Source organism: Bos grunniens, chromosome 20 (assembly GCF_055505025.1).
Source record: "Bos grunniens cultivar Pamir isolate PY7600 chromosome 20, Bosgru_T2T1.0, whole genome shotgun sequence".
In the NCBI taxonomy this organism is placed as follows: domain Eukaryota; kingdom Metazoa; phylum Chordata; class Mammalia; order Artiodactyla; family Bovidae; genus Bos; species Bos grunniens.
In genome coordinates this window covers 61,392,556-61,414,701 of record NC_141184.1, presented here as the reverse complement: position 1 = coordinate 61,414,701, position 22,146 = coordinate 61,392,556, and the positions used below count along the sequence as shown (strand labels likewise).

Sequence of the window (22,146 nt, the reverse complement as noted above, 5' to 3'; positions counted from 1 at the left end):
TTTTTATGCCTTCTAAGGGAGATGACAATTTTATTTTTAAAGGGAAATACAACTTAAAAAAATGATGTAATATTGTACCTATCTAAATTTTTTAATGTATAAAAATTACATTAAAACATCCATATGCAATTATTTTCCCACCACTCCAAAGTTTTAATATGTATTGAAGAATCTGGACCAGAAAATGTGTAAAGAGAAGACAAGGAATATCAAAATAACTTATAACAAATTTCTAAAACCTCTCACATATTAAAATTTGTAAGACAAAAATATGATTTACAATACAAGTTTGCCATTATGGTATAGATAAGAAAATAGTACCCATACTAAAATTAATCCATCCTACTCATCAAAATTCCTAGTATAAGAGAGAAAATATTCAGATGCTTATAAATAGGTATTCAAAAGTTCTTTTGGACAACATTCTTTGGTGTTCATAGAACTGCATATATTATTACGTATCTATTTATCATACAGTCTTTTCAGACTATACATTCAGTTTAAATCGTAAATGAAAAAATATAAATTAGATATTATTACAGAAAGTACTTATAGGGTATTTTGATTTCATAGTGCCCAGGGGTTTATGAACAAGATTTACTTATTAAACTTTAAAATAACCACCTAATTCTTTGATGTTTCTTTTATAGCGATATGTTTCAGAAATTTTTTTTTTTTTTAAGTTACATTTTTAGGCAGAAAATTCAACTCTGAGTTGACAGTTATCTATGACTCTCTCCACTGGCTCTTCCACAGTATATGGAGCTAAATGAAAAGATGAAAAGCCTAGCACTGCTTGGATACCAGCTTAATAAGCAACTTGGAATGCCAGATGCATAACAAGGAGTGGAATATTCTACTTTAGAAGAAGACAAGTGAGTGAATAACATGGACACAACTTAGTCTAAGTTCTTTACCCTAATAAAGCAATTATTCATTTGCAAATATTACCAAAAGTAAAAAAAAAAAATTTATTTTACAGAGTGGTTGACTTCTGTAACGCATCAAAATCTGTCATGCTGTCCTTCACATCCCCACTGCTGCCTCCTATCAATGGCTGAGGTCTCTCCCAAGTAATTCAGTTTACATTTAAAGTGGCAACAAGGTTTTACTTAATGGATTTAAGTTATAATTAGAAACCAGTTTTATATACAGAAAGTCCATAAATATAGATCTTTTATTCCTATTTTATCCTAGGGCTATGCAAAAAAGTGACTAAATTTTTTTCATTTGGGTATTTGTAATAAACATGTTACATACATTATTTACAGTGGAGATGCTTTCTGGAGGAAAGTAAACACACAGAAGTAATTCTGGTCTTCACTTGAATCCATCATTATATGTTCATTTTTGAAGATGATGTGATATTACATCACATTCACTCAAATTTCAGGTTTGCTATTTTACACATAATTTCAACAATTATTTTACTTGTACAATTAATGCTTCATTCTATATTTAAATTTCCTTTAAGAAAGATTCCTTGATCCAACTGTAGGGAGCTTTAAAAATTTTTTCAAAAGCAACAAAATGTTTCTGTACAATTATGTGCAATTTTCTTCCTTCTGGTGGTATTATAAATACCCGGCCTTTTAATCTTCATTGTTCAAACCCCAGCAGTAATTCCCAAGTTATCTCACATGATGTAAGTACCATCTTTGTAGTATTTCATGGACTCCATTTGTTTTGTCATAGTCAGAACATCATGAAATCCAGTACTCAGGCCAGACATATGTTGAAAGTATGCTTCTTTTTCCACTTGTATCGTTAAATTGTTTACTCCAGCATCTTTAAGTATTCCTGTAACCTGTTATAAAAATCCATACATTGAAAAGCATTTAGATTAATGCATTTAGTGCACATGGATTAAATAATGAATATCACATTTTAAAAAACAGCCAGTCAGTGATACGTCCTTAAAATAACATTTATTATTTAGCTGGTCAAATATTACATAGGATCTGTCAGGAGGCCAGTAGCTCACTGAATTGACATTCAGAGGAGTAAAGGAGAACAGCGATTGTTTTCAATTTGGTAGGTCCAGAATAGGGATACAGGACCTGTTTTCATCCTTATCGCCACCCTGCCAACTTTATTATTATTAACTTAGGACTATTTATAATAACTTATTTCTTGACCATCTGTTGGTAATCAAGGTGGATTACAAATGAACTTTTTTTACATTAACTTAAGCTTGTCCTCCACATAATAAAGACTGACTTTATTTTTACTATTTTTGGATATAAAACAAATCTAAATGTAAAAAAGAAAGCTGTCCCTGGTCAGCTGTAAGGCTGATATTTAAAAAAAATTAAGTGACAATCGAGCTGTAGAACTTATAATGTGTACAATTTAACTTATGAATTACCTCAAGTGAAATTATTTTTAAAACTTAAGAGGATTACCTGCTGTACTATTCTTTGTTCCAGCACATCAGATGTCACCTGTATATGAATTGTTCCTGCCACAATACTGGCAGAATGACGCCAAAAATGTGGGTCTCGGTATGATATTAATCCTTCAATTTTCTGTAGCTGTCAAATAAAAGGAAAGGTGATACAAATGGACTTGAAAGGCTACTTTACTGAACACAAAGCAGTCTTTCTGGTCCAGGAACCATTATTAAGCTGATTAAAAATAATAACAATAATAAGGAGAGCCTAGAATTTAGAAGGGAACAGGAGGGACAACCACAAGCAAAGGCGTCTACAGTATTGACCTGGCAGTGATGCCAGGAAGGAAGTCTGGAACAGGACGTGAGCAGGGTTACACAGGCCTTTACACACAATGGTGCACACCTATTTTTACCTATGTAACATGCACTTTCCCTGTTTTAAACTGGATATGTTTAGTGAACTACCTCTTTTCCTTTATACTGATACAAACATTCAAGTATTATTTTATATTTGAGATAACACATTCAAAAGACAGCCTTCACGTTCAACAATACAGGCTGGTTAAATTCAATGGGAAAAAATTTACAAAGCAGTACAAAACATTTTTTTGGCCGTTTTTAATATTTTTAAAGTATTTTTACATAGAAAAATAACTCTTCAAAAGTATTTCTCTCCAGGTGGTGAAACTAACTATATATATTTTTTCTTTTTTATACTTTAAAACTTTCTGTAATGGATGTATATTAGTTTTGAAGTAAAATACTTTTTTTAGTAGGACATAGTAAAAACTTTTTTGTAGTAAATACCAATTATGAGAAAGTGAGAAAACTTTACTAATTTTATTTATGAAACCAGTGTGGTTAAAATGTTATATCTTATATATTCAAGATGCCAACTGTTCATCAGCAGATAATATTAAATGGTGAACTACAAGTTGAAATATATTCTATTTGTGTCTGGTTTTTCTATGAATTGCCTGTCCATATTTTCAGTTCATTTTCTACAAGACTGTCATTTTCATTTTCATCTCGTTTGGCCAACTTAATTTCAAATACTATTTTAAAAGGAAGAAGAATAGTAAGGAAATTATACACAGTACCTTTTCTAAGGCAATATGTAGCTCTTTTTCATATTCTGGTGGCAGCCTCAGAAGTAGAACCTGACAGGCATCTTTAATCAGTGGGACAACACTGAGAAATATTAATACAGCAATAAAAAGAGAACAGAGGGGATCAGCAATGAACCATCCAAACTGCTCTATAAGAATGGTGGATACGATCACACCAATACTGCCGAGCGTGTCTGCCAAAACGTGTAGAAACACACCTACAAGTAAGGTACATAAAACATTAAAAATTAAAGCACATCTAATTTAGGTTTTTATTCATTCTACAAATGTCACAAGGTATCTATTATCCACCAGGCACTCTGCTAGGGGCTGGTACTTCCAAATGATTAAACCTCCTCACTTCATCAAGGAATTCATGGCATAGAGGTCAAAGTAAAGATTTGGGCAACTATTAACAAAGTGGTGAGTTTTACGATGGTGTAGTTTGTTTGGGAACGACTCCTAGAAATCATACATGTGCCAACTCTTGACATTACTCAAATTATTTATATTAAAATATCAGAATGGGGAATTCTCTGGGAGTCCAGAAGTTAGGACTCTGCACTTTTACCATCAAGGGTGCAGGTTCAATCACTTGTTGGGAACTAAGATCCCATAAGCTGCATGGCACGTCCAAACAAATATCAGAACAAATATCACATAAATGATAAATACTTCCCCTGTATTTTTTTTTTTACAGTACAATAAACATTTTCTAATTCTTTTACATGAAAGTGCATAATAACACAGTTTCCCTCGCAACTAATATTTATACAAGTGTTACTATGAAAGGGACTTTATAATTACAATAATTCATTTAAAAAAATGGACATTTATGAACATTTGTGGGCATTTTCGATAACAGATGATTTTAGATCTCTTAGCTACAGATTGTTCTTTTTTAAATAAAATTGTACCAGAAGCCCAATTCTTAGTACAGTATCAACTGAGAACAGTTGAAAGGTAGGGCGGTTCTTGGCCAGGACTCACCCCTCATGTTAGCGTTCATGCCTCTGCCTGCAGACCCGTGGCTGTGGCTGTGGCCGTGCCCATGGTCACTGTGGCCGTGCGCGTGGTGTGAATGGCTGTGATCAGACGAGTGACAGCTTCCTTGAGAAGCTCCATGGCTGTGGTTATGGGCATGGCTAAAGGCACAGATACCAATAAGGTTTACTATCAGCCCTCCAACTGAGACTGGCTAGCAAAAAAGAGGAAAGAAACCTTTAAATTTGTAATTAAAAAAAAAACCAAAACAAATTTGTTATCAAAAACTTACTATACAGCTATATGTTTTTTTTGGTTCACAGTTTTGAAAATATAGTAAAACTTCACTAAATTCAATGAGAAAAAATTTTAAAGTGTGAATTTTAGAATATTTTAGAAGCAGCACTTAAGTTTCAAATACCAAAGTGCTGACAAGTAAAAGGATTTAGGTTTGCTTTAATTAAATGATTAAGAATAAAAGTGTACTTGATTCAGGGTTTATGAATAAATAAATGATGCTCAAGTTTTGTCTTGTTTAAATAAGAGTTTGAAAGTACTGCTTAACTAGAGCATGTATACACTGTACCTGAAATCTCATTTATATTACTAGGTAAATTTCAATACTTTAAAAGACAATGACTGTAATTTACTAACGAGTGGACTCCAAATAAACATAGTCTTATTGTGTCTTAACTATAGTAAGATTTACCATAATAAAAAAAAGTGTAATGAAAAAGCATTTTTTTCAAAAACAAAGTAAGCGGGATTATCTTTACTTAATGGTGCCACAATAATACCTCAGAGGATAAACAAAGTTACTTACCTTCATTAACACCTCTTACAAGATGATTTGAAATAGTAGCTCATGGCACTATTTAATTTACATATATCTACAATTTCTCCTTTAGAGAAATCCATTTGTTTTATAAAAAGAACATATAAAATTAAGGGCACAGAATATTTTAATTAATTTTCAAAGCTAGTAAGAGACTAGCTTTGTAGTCTGTAGTAAACATGTATAGAACTTATTTACTTCTTCTCATGATTCAGACCATCTGTCTGTCAGATTTAAAAACTTCAGTCAGCTTTATGATCCTGAAGAGTATTAATGAATTTTGAATGAAATAAAATACTGTTTGCAGAGACTTCATTAGATCATAAATACTCTCCTCTGTTGAGAAATACTTCATTTTTCTGTATTTCATCAGAATGAAAAAAAAATAACAAAGTGAAAGGCCCCTCTAATTCTGCCCTCTAAGAGTTAGTCTCTCCTAAGAGGATGGTGTATATTCTATGCACAATACTAATATACATATATATATATATACCTTTTAAAAATCAGTAACAGGATCATATTCAATACTATTTTATGTTTTTTTCACTTAGTGCATACTGTAAATATTTTTCATGCCAGCATATATTGATACACCTTTCTTTTTAGTAAGTGTGTATTATTCTATTGGATGAGTGCCATTTAACTAGTCCTTTCATTGGTGAACACTGTTTTTCTTTTTCCCTGCCATTGTACCATTATAAACAGTGGTACAATGAATGGTGCACCCCTACACCCTTGTGTGAATATTTCTGTAGCAAATATTAAAGGTCAAAGATATAAGCATTTAAAAATCCAAAATATATATCCAAATTACAATTCAAAAACATTTACTACATGCTTCCATCAACAAGATTCATAATTGTTTTTAGTCATTTAATGATTAATAACAGACTGTAAAAAAAGAATATATATATATGTATTTTTATATATATATATATATCACTGAATCACTTTGTGGTAGATCTAAAACTAACATAACATTATAATAAAAATTCTACTATATTACAAAAAAATAATCCCTACCATAATAGTTGGCTTTCTATTGTAAGCCAGGTGCTAAAATTTAAGAGTTAATATACACAATTCAGGTCCTGAAAATACATCCTAACTGTGGAAGAATGACAAATTAAACAACAGCTTTAAGTCAGTGTTGCTGTAAGAAGACTGCACAGATACAATGGGAATATTCAGAAAGGGAAATCTAACATACTTTGTGGTGCGAAGAGAGGGATGAAGGGAAGGTATCCCACCAGAGGAGACATTAGAAGTAAAGGCTAAAAGGGCAGAATGTGGGAAAGGTACGAGAACTACAAGGAAAAGCACATGTAAAGGTTAAGGGGCACAGGGAGAACATTAAAAGTTACCATAGCACTAATTTAGAGTAATCAAGTCTTTGCAAATTTCCTCAGTTACCTAAAAACACATCTTCAAACAAAAACATTTAATAAGGCAGAAAAAAAATCTGTATTTTAGAATGTCATCTAATATTCTGACAACCAATGTACTGGAGAAAGGTGTATTAATTTCTAAGAGTCAGCAGTGTAAATGTAAATAGCACGATAGGAAGTTATGCTGAGTTAAAAAAAAATAAATAAAACCTTGTTAGGTCAATAATTACAAGTAGTTAAACATTAGTAGGGAAAAAGCTGTATGAGTAGAAACTAAATAGTAAAATGAAAAGACTTACTGTCAACATGTGTGTGTCTAATTCCGGAGGATCAATTAACCTGGCCACCGACTCCATAAACACAAAGAAAGCTATTACCACTAGAAAAAGCCCGTTAATAAATCCAGAGAGAATTTCTATTCGGCCATACCTAAAAATGGAGAATATATTTTTAGAAAAGGAAGTTAACAAATGAAGTATTTTTAAAATATAAACATTATTATGTTATAAATGAGGAAATGAGTCCAGATTTTCAACTACACAAACAGTAAGACTTGAAAATTACCAAGATTTTAAATATCATACTACTGCTGGAAGGTTTATATGTTTGTTGGGATTTTATGTGTTTATCAAAGTCCTTCTTCAGTGTCCCCTTTTATATAAAGATGTCCTAATTTCTTAGCAAGAAGTTACTTTTCTCTCTTTCAAGACTTTGATGTTCTCTGTATCTGTCACAACACACAGATTCAACTTGTATCAAGATTTTTTGTATCTTTGGCTCATTCATCTTTCAAAATATAAACAGCTGAAAATAAGCTGAATTTATTAACCTATTTACAGTAGGTCTTTATCAAAATACTCTGAACAAATCAGGGATTCTAGTATTCACCGAATGATTCACTTAATGAAAGGATACTGCATGCATAATCACTTCAAAGTTTGAATTCTCTTCCTAACAGCAAAGATGTGAATGATCATGCACATTCCATGACCTCAAAGAAACACCGCTGGCCAAATAGCTCGCTATTTAACTGATTTTTGCTACCTATCTATGAGAAGGATTTGTCAGGGAGTATGGTCTTAAGCTTACTGCCATTCAGTATTTATCAAATGCTTGGTTTATTTCCTCTTATCTACTTTAAAGAAAAATTAGGCTCTGAAAAATTAAATTTGTATTCAAGGTAGTAGAATTTTATCCCATGAGATGGAATTTGCTATTAACACAAGCCTTGATAGTCAGTGTACCTACCCATAGGAGAAAATCCGAGTTGCTTTCCATCTGCTCATCAGGGCTGCAAAAAGTCCCATGACCAAAGCAGAGCAGTCAAAGAGCATGTGAAATCCATCCGAGATCAGACCCAGACTATTGGTCAACACGCCATAGAACAATTCCACAAAGGTAAAAAGCTAAACCATGTTCCAAAACAAAACAAAAAACAACAGGGGAATAGTTTTTATTTCCCAAAAGAACAATTGGGCAATACTGTTTTAAGATAAATCTATCAGAATTTGATCATAAGGAATTTAATGCTTAATTACGCAAAGCTTACTTGAAGATATACCGCCTCTTTCATTACTTAACTGATTCTCTCACAAGAAATCTCACTTCATATAAATGGTAAGAAATCATGCTAAATCAGATATGTCCATCTTATAAACTATTTAAAAGGAGGCAGCTTTATCTACATGTCTTTAGAACTCAATAAACTAGATTAGAAAATGTTAGCAATCTGGTTGGGAGTGAGATCCCATAAGGAGTACATTAGAATCTTTATAAGCTACTCTATTGATTTGAATGGCACACAAAACCAATGTCTCTAAAATACCTCAAAAGTGTTTAAGCAGTATGAATATGATCCTGTAATCTTTCTACTAGAGAAAATATTTTGGCCCACCTCTAACTATTAAAATTTTGGGGAATAACAAAAATTACACCAGAACTGTCCAAATTAAAAGATTAAGCCTTCAAAAAGAAAAAAAAGATTAAGCTTTCAAGATATGCCATTAAAACTCTTACCAGATTCAAACACAAGAAGTAAAAGATCTGCCTAGAGTCATTTTCCTCAAGAATTTGTTTTAGTGATTCCTTAATAAACCTAGGGATGGACTGGGAACTATGCTGAAAAGCGTCACCCATGAAGTTATAAAGAGGTGTTCCTTCAGGAGAATATCCAATGAGGGTACCTTTCTGTCCTTTCTTAGAAGGAGATGATAAGATGTTGGCAGCTAAAAAAAGGAAAAAAAAAAAAATATATATATATATATACATATATTACAAAAATTTTAAAAGTTTAACCTACAGAACCCAACAGTATCTCTCAGCACTATGTAAGCACTGAACACACTCCCCAGTTGAATGAATGAGCCACTAGGGGAAATGCTCACATAAGGTGAAGAACACAGCGCTGACCACCACTCCTCCAGAAAGCACGTGCTCCGTGCCCTCCTGGAGTGCTGCTCTGTCCACAGCCCGGAGTTGGCCTGCTATCGGATGTGTCCAAAACTTTCCAAACAGTAGAGCGCTGATAAAAATGGGAAAGGATCCATAGCGGGCACATTTGGAAACTTCCATTTTGACTGAACAAATGGACTCGACATAGAAATCCAGGATCATGACAAAAAAAATAACCGTTGAGAAAGGCATAATGAGAGAAAACCAAGAATCAACTTTACTCTGGAAATTAAAAAAAAAAAAATTGTTAATACCATATGGGTATAAAGTTCACATCTTATATTTTAGTTAATCTGTTTATGTGTACACAAGTATTTCCATGATTCAATACAACTTGTAAAATAACAAAATATGAGTTATAAGATATTGGCACAGTTTCCTAGTATTCCCCAAAGTATTAAAAAAAGAAGCATTATGGTTTAATAATTTTATAAATACTTGGTGATGTACAATCCTTGGGTTTTTGGTTAAGTATTAAATTATTCTGGGTAGTATTTAACTGATTCCTTCAGGCCACAGGGATGGGAGGGGTATATAAATATAATAGTACTTGATTTGTATTTTCTATAAACAATAAAGTTAACTCTAAAAAATTTTCAAAACCTATAAAGAAAATGCAAAGAAATTTAAGCCACTTGCAGCATCAAACTGAAATAAAATATAATGTATTGAACCAAAATCTATAAGTAATAGTTATTTTACTTATTACCAATAAATTCCTGCTCTTACCTCAGTTGTCACAGAAAGAACAATGACCCATGGGCATAAGAGAAGTACAGAAACGATTTGGGATAAAGCTTGAAGACGTTTGGCTCCACCAACATCTATAGAGAGTTTTCTGGAAGCTGTATGAAAACCAACTTTACAACACAAAGCCAGTACTAGCAATAATACTCCACCCTGTGAGAAAAGTAGATAAATCTTATTAGAAACACAGAGTTCAAGAGCTAGCATGTTTTTTTCATAACCCAAATTACTGAACTACTCAAATGGTTGGCAGTATTGTAAATAATTTTAAATGCACTTTTAAAGTTATCGTTGCTTTAACTTTTCAGAATCTCTCATGTTAAGAACAAAGAAAAGAAAACATACCTTGTGATCTGCCACACCTAAGAAGGCAATGGCTGTGTAAAGCATGTGGGTTAGAGCACTGTCATGATGTCCTTCAGCTAAGTGAGTTGGAGTAAAGGAAAAAAATTTAACTCTTTGAATCTTGAAGTCCTCCTGGAATTTACCTACTATTTTGGGTTGACTATTAGTCCGAGGGCCCCAAACCTGACTATCCTCAATAATGTTTCCCTTAAAAACAAAAGAAAATAATGAAAAAATTAATTTAGGGAACATGATTCATAAATTAGAATGGCTTGTGTTATACTTCTTTTGTTGTCTCCAAGACAAGTATAATAGTGCTTAAGGCATAGTTGTTAAATTTTAGTACACAACCTCCAAAAGACATATGCATACATACTAGAACAAAGTGATGAGAACAAGGAACCTCCTTAGACCACTCCTATCTGATTCAATTAAGGTTGATCTTTTGGAATGCCATGTAAAACTCAGTCCTAAATCTGCTTCTTAGTTGTTGATAACATAAGCCTCAGCAAAATAAGCAGCAAGCAAAAGAGGGTAGGGTGGGCAACAGTTCTTTAACAGTCAACCCAAAGTTTTGCAAAAGTCATGCCATTCTCTTTCACTGTAACACAGTAAACTGGTTTTAGTTAATGAATAGGTTTTAGGGCAGTATCAATCACCAGAAGATTCAAAACTGGTGTTCTGAGCCCTGCTAAATGGAGAGGGTTAAGGGTAACTAAAGGGTATGTGGATAGGAAAGAACAAGCCATGTCTGCAGAGGAAAATGAGTAGATATATTTAATTGGAAGCTGGGTTTAGTCAGTATGAGAGAGGAGTGGGGGGCTGAGTTGGAAATAATTTAGAGCAAGAGAGTGAATACCAGATTAAGGAATTTAAACTTCTTTCAAGTAAGAAGATGCCAAAGGTTTTTTCATTTAATTTCAAAAAAGTTTATATTTAATAACTGCCACTGCCTTCTAAAGGGAGCATTTAAATTGTTAAATTACAAGGGAGCAAACAGATTGATTTTGTTGAGTGAGTAAATCATACATATATATGTATACACATACATACATTAGCACCACAACATTCTAAAATATTCTTTCATTGTCCCAAAATTGCTGAAAATTTAGGGTGCTTTAAAAGATATTTAACTTAGAATGAATTTATTCACTATTTGAATACTGATTTAGAATACCTACATTAATCTATGAAAATTTCATTCACGATTGATTAGTTTAATTCAGTTACTCCTTCTTTCCCATTCTGCCAGTCTTCTGTTTTTCTGTAAGACTAAAAAACTCCCATCTTCTGCAAAAGGATACGGTGTTCAGCCATTTTAGCCATGAGATCATCATTGTCGAAAAGCAACAGGCAAATCACAGCAATAATGAAAAAAGCAGCCCCCCTTGTCTGAAAATGAAGAGAATAATACCAAGAGTGGCTTTTTCAAGTGTTGATTTTTAAGACCATGACTATACAAATGCTAAAGAAAATTTTTTCAAATACCTATTTAAAGATAAAATAACATTTGACATTAAAATCTTTATACTATATAATGTAAATTTATAGTATTAACAGTAAGATGAAAAGTAAAGAGCTCCCATAAATTCTGCAGTATGTTTTCAGGGCACTTGAAGACACTTAATAATGACAATTTCAGTTGTGTCTTTGCTACTATGAATAGGGATATTACTATGCACAAACTGTTACATGTTCACAGAACTAATCTTCTTAAATGTTACTTTGCTTCTGTCTGAAAAGCCCAAGTAGCTAAGGAATAATTAGTAGTGACATTTTATTCTGTAACATGCAACAGTTATAGTGAAGGCAGTTGGTTTACAATAATATCAGTACTCTACTTATCATTCTTCTAGGGAAAAAGAACTAAGAGGACATGTTATGAAAATCAGCAGTCATCTCTAATATCTAGTAAAGATATAATGCACTTAAAAGCTGACACACTTCTTAAGTTCTCATTCCAGGAAAGGATTTTGATAAAAGAAAATTACAGGAAGGACATACTATCCAGATTTATGCAAATACTTCAGAATTTTTCATACACAAGCAATCTAAATAGCACTGCTGTACATTCTCTAGTTACAAATGTACAGGTATAATACCAGATACTTTCAGAAAATAAAAATGTTAAGTGCAAAATGAGGATTTTTGTTCATTACAAGATAACCACTATACTTGATAAATTCCCTATTAGTGTGGTGTGTATTTTGACAAAGTCAGTATACATAAGCCATACAATTTAAAATTTCCTAATTTTAATTCAATCAGGACATGGTAAATTAACAATACCCAAACATGGAGACTATAACTTAAGACTTTTGTTGCAAAGAGGGCACTGAGGATTCTGTAGTACTTCACAGTCAGAACTAAAAAAAAAACCACCACAGTTCTGGTTAGATGCCCAGATTCATTACCGACACTAACGAGAGGATATGTAAGATCTATACTCTCATTTTAGTGCAGTAAAATTTTTAATGTTTTAAAGTCATTTGTATTTATTTTATGAGTTGTCTTTGTCCTTAGCTTGTTTATGTTGAAGATCTTCAGCATTTTTTTAAACTATTTGAGTGATCTGAGTATATATATATATTTAATGTAAAATTTTGTGGCAATTTGTTACCATTGTTAGTTTGCACAATTATTTTTCAAATATTTTTATTTATTTATTCTTTTGTCTGTGCCACGTGGGATCCTAGTTCCCCTCCCAGGAAAGCGTCCCCTGCAGTGGGCTCAGAGTCTTAACCACCGGACTGCCAGGGAAATCCCTGCACAATGGTATCTGTTATGTAGATGTTTGTAATCATTATGAAGTCACAAGTTCGGGTTTTCTCTTTTGTGATTTTTTGACATTGATTTTGGAGTATGCTGTGAGTACACTTAAACATTTATTTTGGAATACTCTGTGAGTGAAGGAAAAAGATTAAATAGTAGCATATACTTTAACACCCATAGATCCAATCTGAAATGTACAAGCTGGGCAGACTCACTTCGCTCTATTTGGCACATTGCTTTGGTCACTTTATTTTATTCACTACTGAGCCTGAAAGTCCCTTTCAGAAAAGAGACTATTATAGCTTATTTGCCTTTATTTCTCCTTTCCTGTGTAACACAGGAAGCATTTAATTTGGTAAGTCAAAGTATTGTAGCTGCAAGAACTTTTAATTGCATATTGATAAATTTACTAAAAATAGATTAATACTTAAATTATATAAGATGAATAGGGTTGCCTACTTGGCAAATGTTCATCAAACTTTAAATATAACAAGTTTTTAGGGACATCTTTTCCAAAAATGATGTACAGGAGTTAAGAATGAAATAGGGGAGGGCTCGGGTAAAGCGTGAAGGAGATGTTTGCAGTGATTGATCAGTTCTGTATCTTTGACTATGGTGATGGTTAAACAAATCTAAACACACACACACACACACACACACACGCACACACGCGTGTATGTAAAACTGGTGAAATCTGAATACTGTCTATGGGTTGTACCGATGTCGGTTTCCTGGTTTTGACAGTGTACTTGAGCTGGTAAGAAGCTACTGCTGACACTGAGTAAAGCCACAGGGACCTCTCTGTACTGTATTTGCAGCTTCCTAGGGTCCCAGGTGGCTCAGTGGTAAAGAATATGCAGTGCAGGAGACACAGGAGATGTGGGTTCAATCCCTGGGTCAGGAAGATCCCTTGGAGGAGGAAGTAGCAACCCACTCCAGTATTCTCGCCTGGAAAATTCCATGGACAGAGCAGCCTGGCAGGCTGCAGCCCATGGGGTTTCAAGGAGTCGGACATGACTGAGTACACACACACACACATGCAGGAATTTATAATGATTTCAAAATAAACAGTAAAAAATAGAAGACTTGTGAGAAAAATTTATAATTAGCAAAAAGCCTCTGCATTCTTTTAAATGGGAAAGGATATACTATTTTATTGCCTTGGATAATATTTTACTTGTATACTTTCAATTTTCAAATAACGGAAAATTCTACCTTTGCTGGTCCTCCTCCAGAACTAGTGAACAAAACACTGAGCAGTGAGATGACAACAATATCACTGTGCTCGAATAGCAGCAAGGTCCTACAAAATAAAGCACCGTAATTCATGAAGTATGTCTGATCTGTATCAGGAAGCAGGAATTCAACCGGATTAAGAGAGAAGAAAAAACATCTTTCCCCTTGATTTCATAAACCATTATGGAAAAAATAAACATGTACAGCTGCCTTGGAAAACATTCTGTCATTATGTATCTTAGAAGGTTGTAACTATAAATATCTAACAATACTACTTGTAGGATTATATCATACATATTTCTTATATACATGTACCAGGAAACACTTATAAGATACCAGCATTGTTTGCAATATCCCTAAGCTGGAAACAACCTTACTACTCACTGATAAGAGAATGGGTAATATAATATAGAATGTATCCATTCAAAGGACTATTATACAGTGGTAAAAATGAAGGAAATTCCATGAATATACACAAATTCTAAGAAATACAGAATTGTATACTTTAGAAGTGCTGCAGACTGAATGTTTGTGTCCCCCTCCCTTCCCCAAGGTTAAACTCAATCCCCAACATGATGGTATTAGGAGGTAAGGAACACCTTTGAGAGGTGCGTAAGGTTATGAGGGTGAAACCCTCATAAATGAGATTAAAGGCTTTATAAAAAGAGACCAAAGGGAGCGCCCTTGCCCCTTCTGCTATGTCAGGTTACAGTGAAGAAACAAGACAGCTTTCTATGAACCAGGAAGAGGTCTCTCATCACATATCCAGTCACCTGTACCTTGATCCTGGCCTTCCTGGCCTCCAGAATCATAAGAAACAAATGTGCCTTTTTTTAAGTCACCCAGCCCATGGTATTTTTGTTACAGCAGCCCAAATGGACTGAGACAAAAAGAGTGAATTTTATGGTATATGAATTAGATTTCAAAAAACTAACATAAAACTCAAAGAACTATATACACATATGTATATATATACACACACACTACATGCATCAAAATGAGCAAATCTCAAACATAACACTGAATGTAAAAAGTAGGCTGCACAAAAGTACACGCAATGTAATTCTATTCATATCAAGTAAAAAATCTGCAAAAAAGAAATACTGGTTACATCCGATGGTAGCCAGAGACAGGGATTTAATCAGGAGGGGGATTCATAAGGCACCAGAAGAACTGGTAAGGTTTTATTTGGGGGAACACATGAATGTTCATATTTATTTAGATTTATTGTTTTATATGTATGAAATATTAAAAAATTATTGCCAGCTGAAGGGAGCTTATAGGATCTACAGATCTTGAGCTTCTCATTAAGACAATTTTCATTTTTCCTCTGTACTCAAAAATCTGTAATGAAAACATGGCAGTGATTATTTCACTTCTGTTAACATTTGGGAAATTACAATTAAAAAAATAAATATATCAGCAGAATGACAGTAACTTGAAATAAGACAGGCTATGAAACACCAAAGAAGTCTATGATCAAGAAACTGAATGACAATTTTAGTAAAAGAATGAGAGGGGCAGCGCTGGCAGAGGAGCTGGTGGTACTGAGGGCTGTAAGGGCAGAAACAGATGACTAAATGAGGAGCCAAATAAGAATTAACAATTAACAACTTTCCCCCTTCCTTCCCTGACACTCAGTGATGGTGATTTAGTAACAAACAGACCACAGGCTCACTTTAGGGGTAAGAAATTATCAGTCAGTCATATTTAAACATAAACTGAAAAGGCTTTCCCCAAGCTGAGAAATTCCAGCCAGCTTTCCCACCACTCCAGGATCCTACTGCCGTCGTGGACAGCGATGTGACAGTGGAGTTCTATATATTCCTCTTTCGAAAAGTACAGGGTAAACAAGCTAAAGGGAGACAACCCAGAGCTCCTTTATTCGCTGGGAGAGGAGAAAAGCCTTTTCACAAAGCAGGTCTTACTGATCACTTTCTACTCTGTCCACTCCATCACCCTGAGAGAATTTCTTTAGAATACCCTTCGGCTTACTTGCTTCTTGTCCCCATGTTCCTCCCTCATCAATGGCAGGGTACTTTTTTCTTATAATTTTGAGAGAGAAACATTAAGACTTAGACACAGTTGCACCTATCAAATTCTTATTAAATTAGGTGGCCCTAAAGCATTATTGCCCCCTGAACTGACCAATTTACATAAAAGAATCTATATAGACTTGGGGAATATGAAACGCGAGTTAACGCATCTTAAATCTGACGACCGGCACACTATTTCCAAGGCGTTTGTTTATGACCATGCCTTTCACACATCTTCTGTGGTACTACAGGACTTTCAGAGTTGGGAGGAGAGCATTTTTAAAAGATTCTGCTCTCCTCGTTATCGGCTGATTTTATTTACCATTTTAGACTTTTCATCTCTAAAATCAGCTGCTGAAATGGATATAATCAATGAATAACAAAAAAGCCATTTATGCTAAAATTTTTCTGAAACTGTTTGGTGGACTCTAGTAAAATGTCTATGACAGATCATGAACAATAGATTAATGCTATTCAACAAAGAATGGTCCACAGACTAAACAGGTCCTCAATATACATGTATACTCACTTAGTTGTACCCAATGCTATCGAAGTGAAAGAAGCATTTGTATATAACTGACAAAAAAATTTGACATAAAACATAATGGCAAAAAACTAATATTCAAAATGAAGAAACAAAAACACTCAAAACACGCATTTCTATTTACCTTAGTGGTCCACAAAGCGTGAGGCCAAAAAACCACAAGAGTGAAATGACACACCCAGCCATCGCGTGTTTAAATATTTTGATCCACTACAAATGGAAACAAAAAATTAGAAATTTCAGTCATGTTTCGCCAGATATCTCAACATCTTAAACAAAACACATAGGGGAAGATAATGGTAACACAAATATTTTAAAGGCCAAATAATTACATATTTTGAAATGAAGCAGAAATTATTAAGACGTCTTGACTAAATCTAGATTTGCAAGATATTACTCTGTTTTGCATTTTCTATATTCTTCTCTGGTGCTAGATCCTGAAATCTTTTTCTATATAGTACAATTTTCTCCATTTTTTACATTAGTTCTCACCAGTTTGCCAGGAACATAAAATGTTTTAGTCTTCAAATTCTTCTCCAGCAGGAATACTCAATTCTCCAATTATTTGAAAAGAGGGCAGGGCAGGGCGGGGGGTGGGGAGTTAAGATGGGGTTTAAAAATTAATCCTGTTTTAAAAAATGTTCTTGGTCCTCTAAAACAGAGGTACTTAAATTTCTTTCTAATAAAAAACCACAGCACAGGTTTCTAAGTTGTGGCATAAAGCAAACATGTAGTAGGGTATAAGTGCTGTCCAAAGAGGTGGTAATGTGAGATGATTATGCAGAATGTAGGACATTTCTGGGTATGCATCCTGAACCTCAGATGCTTAAAGAAAATAATAGTGATGACAAGGGAGACGGCTAGTATGCACTGCACACTCACTGCTTGGGTTTCCCCAGGTGGCACTAGTGGTAAAGAACCCGGCTGCCAATGTAGGAGATGTAAGAAATGCAGGCTTGATCCCTGAGTTTGGAAGATGCCCTGGAGGAGGGCATGGCAACCCACTCCAGTATTCTTCCCTGGAGAATCCCCATGGACAGAGGAGCCTGGCAGGCTACAGTCCACTGGACTGCAGAGAGTCTGAAGCAACTTAGCACTCACAACATGTCCAGCACTATTTAAAGAACTTTACATATTTTAATCCATTTATTCCTCATAGCTTCATTAGGAAAGCATTACCATCTGCATTTTCAGGTGAGAAACTGAAGGTAAAGAAATTAAGTAACTTAATTTAAGTCAGAGTTAGTAACTATAACAGCCAAGAATCTGACTGACTCCAAATGCCTTGTTCTTAACCCTTATGCTTAATCTGTTCCCCAGTGACATCTATCCTAGTCTTGTGGGCATGTCTACATGCCTGATTTGTAAATCTTTTCAAAATATGGATTGTGTATTAAAGAAAATAATTATATGGATGCTTGAGACATTTTCTACTCTATACTACATTTTTAAATACTTCATTATCTTAGCACTTTATAGTTTACTCTTAAAGCCTCAGTTCTGAAAAGCTAAGTCAAGAGCAAGTTAACTCTAGAAATGTTCTGCTGTGCACCTAAAATCATTCAATAAGTAACCCTGATCAAGGAAAGAACACTGCCTCCTGGTCTACTTCTAGGACAAAAGGATTCTGCAAAAGACTTACCTGGCGTTTGGTAATACTTTTCCCAGAAGAAAAAGGCTTTTGAAACAAAACCATAAAAAATGCAGTCCTGTGAATATTGAAATATTAACAAATTAATATTAATCTTATATACAAGGTATGGTTTAAAGTAAAGACACTTAAATATATTAGAACTTGAAGGATATGTTAGCCTCTAAAGAAATTATACTAGAGAACACCACTTATTTTAATAAGGCTTCCGCCATGATGTCTTGGGAACTCTTCTTTCTTTTGTAATGGCCTTTAAAACCCAGTTTACAAGCCACAAAAGAACCCTTGATATTTTTTTATACTCTGAAATACCAAAGAAAATAATTCCTACCTTCTCAAAAATTTAGTAATAACAAATCTTGAAATAGAACTGAAGAAAGTACTAATTATATACCCTACCTTTCACATACCCAAAATAGTTATTAAAAATACATATAACTGGTGCTTAAAATTTCCTAGTCAAGAACCACTTTTCATTATTACTAAAATTATACTGCCAGGAGTGTAACAACTTGTGTTAATACAGAGGTTGGTCACCATCACTCACAAGGTCCTGCGCACTTTTACAATTTCTTACTACCTGCAGAATAATGTAAAAGGTATACTGTAAGCGGGCCCTTCCCTGGTGGCTCAGATAGTAAGGAGTCTGCCTGCAACACAGGAGACCCAGGTTAGACTGCTGGATCAGGAAGATCCTCTGGAGAAGGAAATGGCAACCCACTGCAGTATTCTTGCCTGGAAAATCCCATGGACGGAAGAGCCTGGCGGGCTACAGTCCATGAGGTTGCAGAGTCAGACATGACTGAGCGACTAATATTTTCACTTTCTTTTCAAGCCTACCCTATATTACGAAGGGACATATAGTGAACACAGACCAGTGTGGTTCAACTTGGAAAATGAGGACCATCTGTGCCCAGACAAGGCTCAGGTGACATTCCATGCCAGCTGGAAGGTTAGACTACCCCAGTAGGATGGTCTGGGAATCCCTAGGGCCCCTGAGGCCCTTTTAGGAAGCTGTGAGGTCACACTATTTTTAAAGAAGTATTTAGATATTATTTACTCTTTTTACTCTTATTCTCTCAGGGCTGTACAGGAGAGCTTTTCAGAGGCTAGTTCATGTGGGATACTGCAACCGTAAGCAGTTGAATGCTGACTGTAACCGACTGAATGCTGACTCAGATGTGGGAATCCAGCTGTGTTCTATTAAGCCAGACATTAAATTTGCAAAAACTGCATTCAGTCTAGTTCAGTTGCTCAGTCGTGTCCGACTCTTTGTGACCCCATAGACTGCAGCACGCCAGGCCTCCCTGTCCATCACCAACTCTCGGAGTTAACCCAAACTCATGTCCATTGAGTTGGTGATGCCATCCAACAATCTCATCCTCTGTCATCCACTTCTCCTCCTGCCCTCAATCTTTCCCAGCATCAAGGTTTTTTCAAATGAGTCAGCTCTTCCCATCAGGTGGCCAAAGTATTAGAGTTTCAGCTTCAACATCAGTTCAGCTCTTCCCATCAGGTGGCCAAAGTATTAGAGTTTCAGCTTCAACATCAGTTCTTCTAGTGAACACCCAGGACTGATCTCCTTTAAGATGGACCAGTTGGGTCTCCTTGCAGTCCAAGGGATTCTCAAGAGTCTTCTTCAACACCATAGTTCAAAACCATCAATTCTTTGGCACTCAGCTTTCTTTACAGTCCAACTCTCACGTCTATACATGACTACTGGAAAAGCCATAGATTTGACTAGATGGACCTTTGTTGGCAATGTCTCTGCTTTTCAATATGCTATCTAGGTTGGTCATAACTTCCCTTCCAAGGAGTTCAGTTCAGTTCAGTCGTTCAGTCATGTCCAACTCTTTGCGATCCCATGAATCGCAGCACACCAGGCCTCCCTGTCCACCACCAACTCCTGGAGTTCACTCAGACTTACGTCCATCGAGTCAGTGATGCCATCCAGCCATCTCATCCTCTGTCGTCCTCTTCTCCTCCTACCCCCAATCCCTCCCAGCATCAGAGTCTTTTCCAATGAGTCAACTCTTCGCATGAGGTGGCCAAAGTACTAGAGTTTCAGCCTTAGCATCATTCCTTCCAAAGGAATCCCAGGGCTGATCTCCTTCAGAATGGACTGGTTGGATCTCCTTGCAGTCCAAGGGACTCAAGAGTCTTCTCCAACACCACAGTTCAGAAGCATCAATTCTTCAGTGCTCAGCTTTCTTCACAGTCCAACTCTCGTAAGTGTCTTTTAATTTCATTACTGCAGTCACCATCTGCAGTGATTTTGGAGCCCAAAAAAATAAAGTCAGTCACTGTTTCCCCATCTATTTGCCATAAAGTGATGGGACTGGATGCCATGATTTTAGTTTTCTGAATGTTGAGCTTTAAGCCAACTTTTTTACTCTCCTCTTTCACTTTCATCAAGAGGCTCTTTAGTTCTTCTTCATTTTCTGCCATATGGGTGGTGTCATCTGCATATCTGAGGTGATTGATATTTCTCCCGGCAATCTTGATTCCAGCTTGTGCTTCATCCAGCCCAGCGTTTCTAATGATGTACTGTGCATATAAGTTAAATAAGCAGGGTGACAAAATACAGCCTTGCTGTACTCCTTTTCCTATTTGGAACCAGTCTGTTGTTCCATGTCCAGTTCTAACTGGACAGTTGCTTCCTGACCTGCATACAGATTTCTCAAGAGGCAGGTCAGGTGGTCTGGTATTCCCATCTCTTGAAGAATTTTCCACAGTTTGTTGTGATCCACACAGTCAAAGGCTTTGGCATAGTCAATAGAGCAGAAATAGATGTTTTTCTGGAACTTTCTTGCTTTTTTGATGATCCAGCAGATGTCGGCAATTTGATCTCTGGTTCCTCAGCCTTTTCTAAATCCAGCTTGAACATCTGGAAGTTCATGGTTCACATATTGCTGAAGCCTGGCTTGGAGAACCTTGAGCATTACTTTGCTAGCGTTGAGATGAGTGGAATTATGCAGTAGTTTGAGCATTCTTTGGCATTGCCTTTCTTTGGGATTGGAATGAAAACTGACCTTTTCTAGTCCTGTGGCCACTGCTAAGTTTTCCAAATTTTCTGGCACATTGAGTGCAGAATTTTCACAGCATCATCTTTTAGGATTTGAAATAGCTCAACTGAAATTCCATCACCTCCACTAGCTTTGTTTGTATTGATGCTTCCTAAGGCTCACTTGACTTCACATTCCAGGATGTCTGGCTCTAGGTCAGTGATCACACCATCGTGTGAAGATCTGGGTTGTGAAGATCTTTTTTGTACAGTTCTTCTGTGTATTCTTGCCACCTCTTCTTAATATCTTCTGTTTCTGTTAGGTCCATACCATTTCTGTCCTTTATCGAGCCCATCTCTGCATGAAATGTTCCCTTGGTATCTCTAATTTTCTTGAAGAGATTTCTATTCTTTCCCATTCTATTCTTTTCCTCTATTTCTTTGCACTGATCACTGAAGAAGGCTTTCTTATCTCTTCTTGCTATTCTTTGGAACTCTGCATTCAAATGGGTATCTCTTTCCTTTTCTCCTTTGCCTTTCGCTTCTCTTCTTTTCATAGCTATTTGTAAGGCCTCCTCAGACAGCCATTTTGCTTTTTTGCATTTCTTTTTCTTGGGGATGGTCTTGTTCCCTGTCTCCTGTACAATGT

General features: G+C 35.3%; 1 protein-coding gene across 2 annotated transcripts in view; it reads right to left on the bottom strand.

Annotated features, from left to right (window-relative positions):
• Positions 1 to 947: 947 nt before the first annotated feature.
• SLC30A5 (solute carrier family 30 member 5) overlaps positions 948 to 22,146 on the bottom strand; it is a 32,283-nt gene continuing 11,084 nt past the window's right edge. Inside the window, exons 3-16 of one of the 2 annotated variants that reach the window (XM_086362045.1) lie at positions 18,485 to 18,551; positions 16,967 to 17,052; positions 14,242 to 14,329; positions 11,436 to 11,646; positions 10,255 to 10,461; positions 9,892 to 10,062; positions 9,096 to 9,384; positions 8,728 to 8,936; positions 7,960 to 8,117; positions 7,011 to 7,140; positions 4,495 to 4,702; positions 3,496 to 3,722; positions 2,406 to 2,534; positions 948 to 1,807 (exon numbers count right to left, since the gene is read on the bottom strand). In XM_086362045.1, the coding sequence (XP_086218171.1) occupies positions 1,637 to 1,807; positions 2,406 to 2,534; positions 3,496 to 3,722; positions 4,495 to 4,702; positions 7,011 to 7,140; positions 7,960 to 8,117; positions 8,728 to 8,936; positions 9,096 to 9,384; positions 9,892 to 10,062; positions 10,255 to 10,299 (1,737 nt within the window). In that variant the 5' untranslated portion in view covers positions 10,300 to 10,461; positions 11,436 to 11,646; positions 14,242 to 14,329; positions 16,967 to 17,052; positions 18,485 to 18,551 and the 3' untranslated portion in view covers positions 948 to 1,636. The remainder of the gene's footprint in view (positions 1,808 to 2,405; positions 2,535 to 3,495; positions 3,723 to 4,494; positions 4,703 to 7,010; positions 7,141 to 7,959; positions 8,118 to 8,727; positions 8,937 to 9,095; positions 9,385 to 9,891; positions 10,063 to 10,254; positions 10,462 to 11,435; positions 11,647 to 14,241; positions 14,330 to 16,966; positions 17,053 to 18,484; positions 18,552 to 22,146) is intronic. The other variant, XM_086362044.1, reaches the window with a different exon arrangement.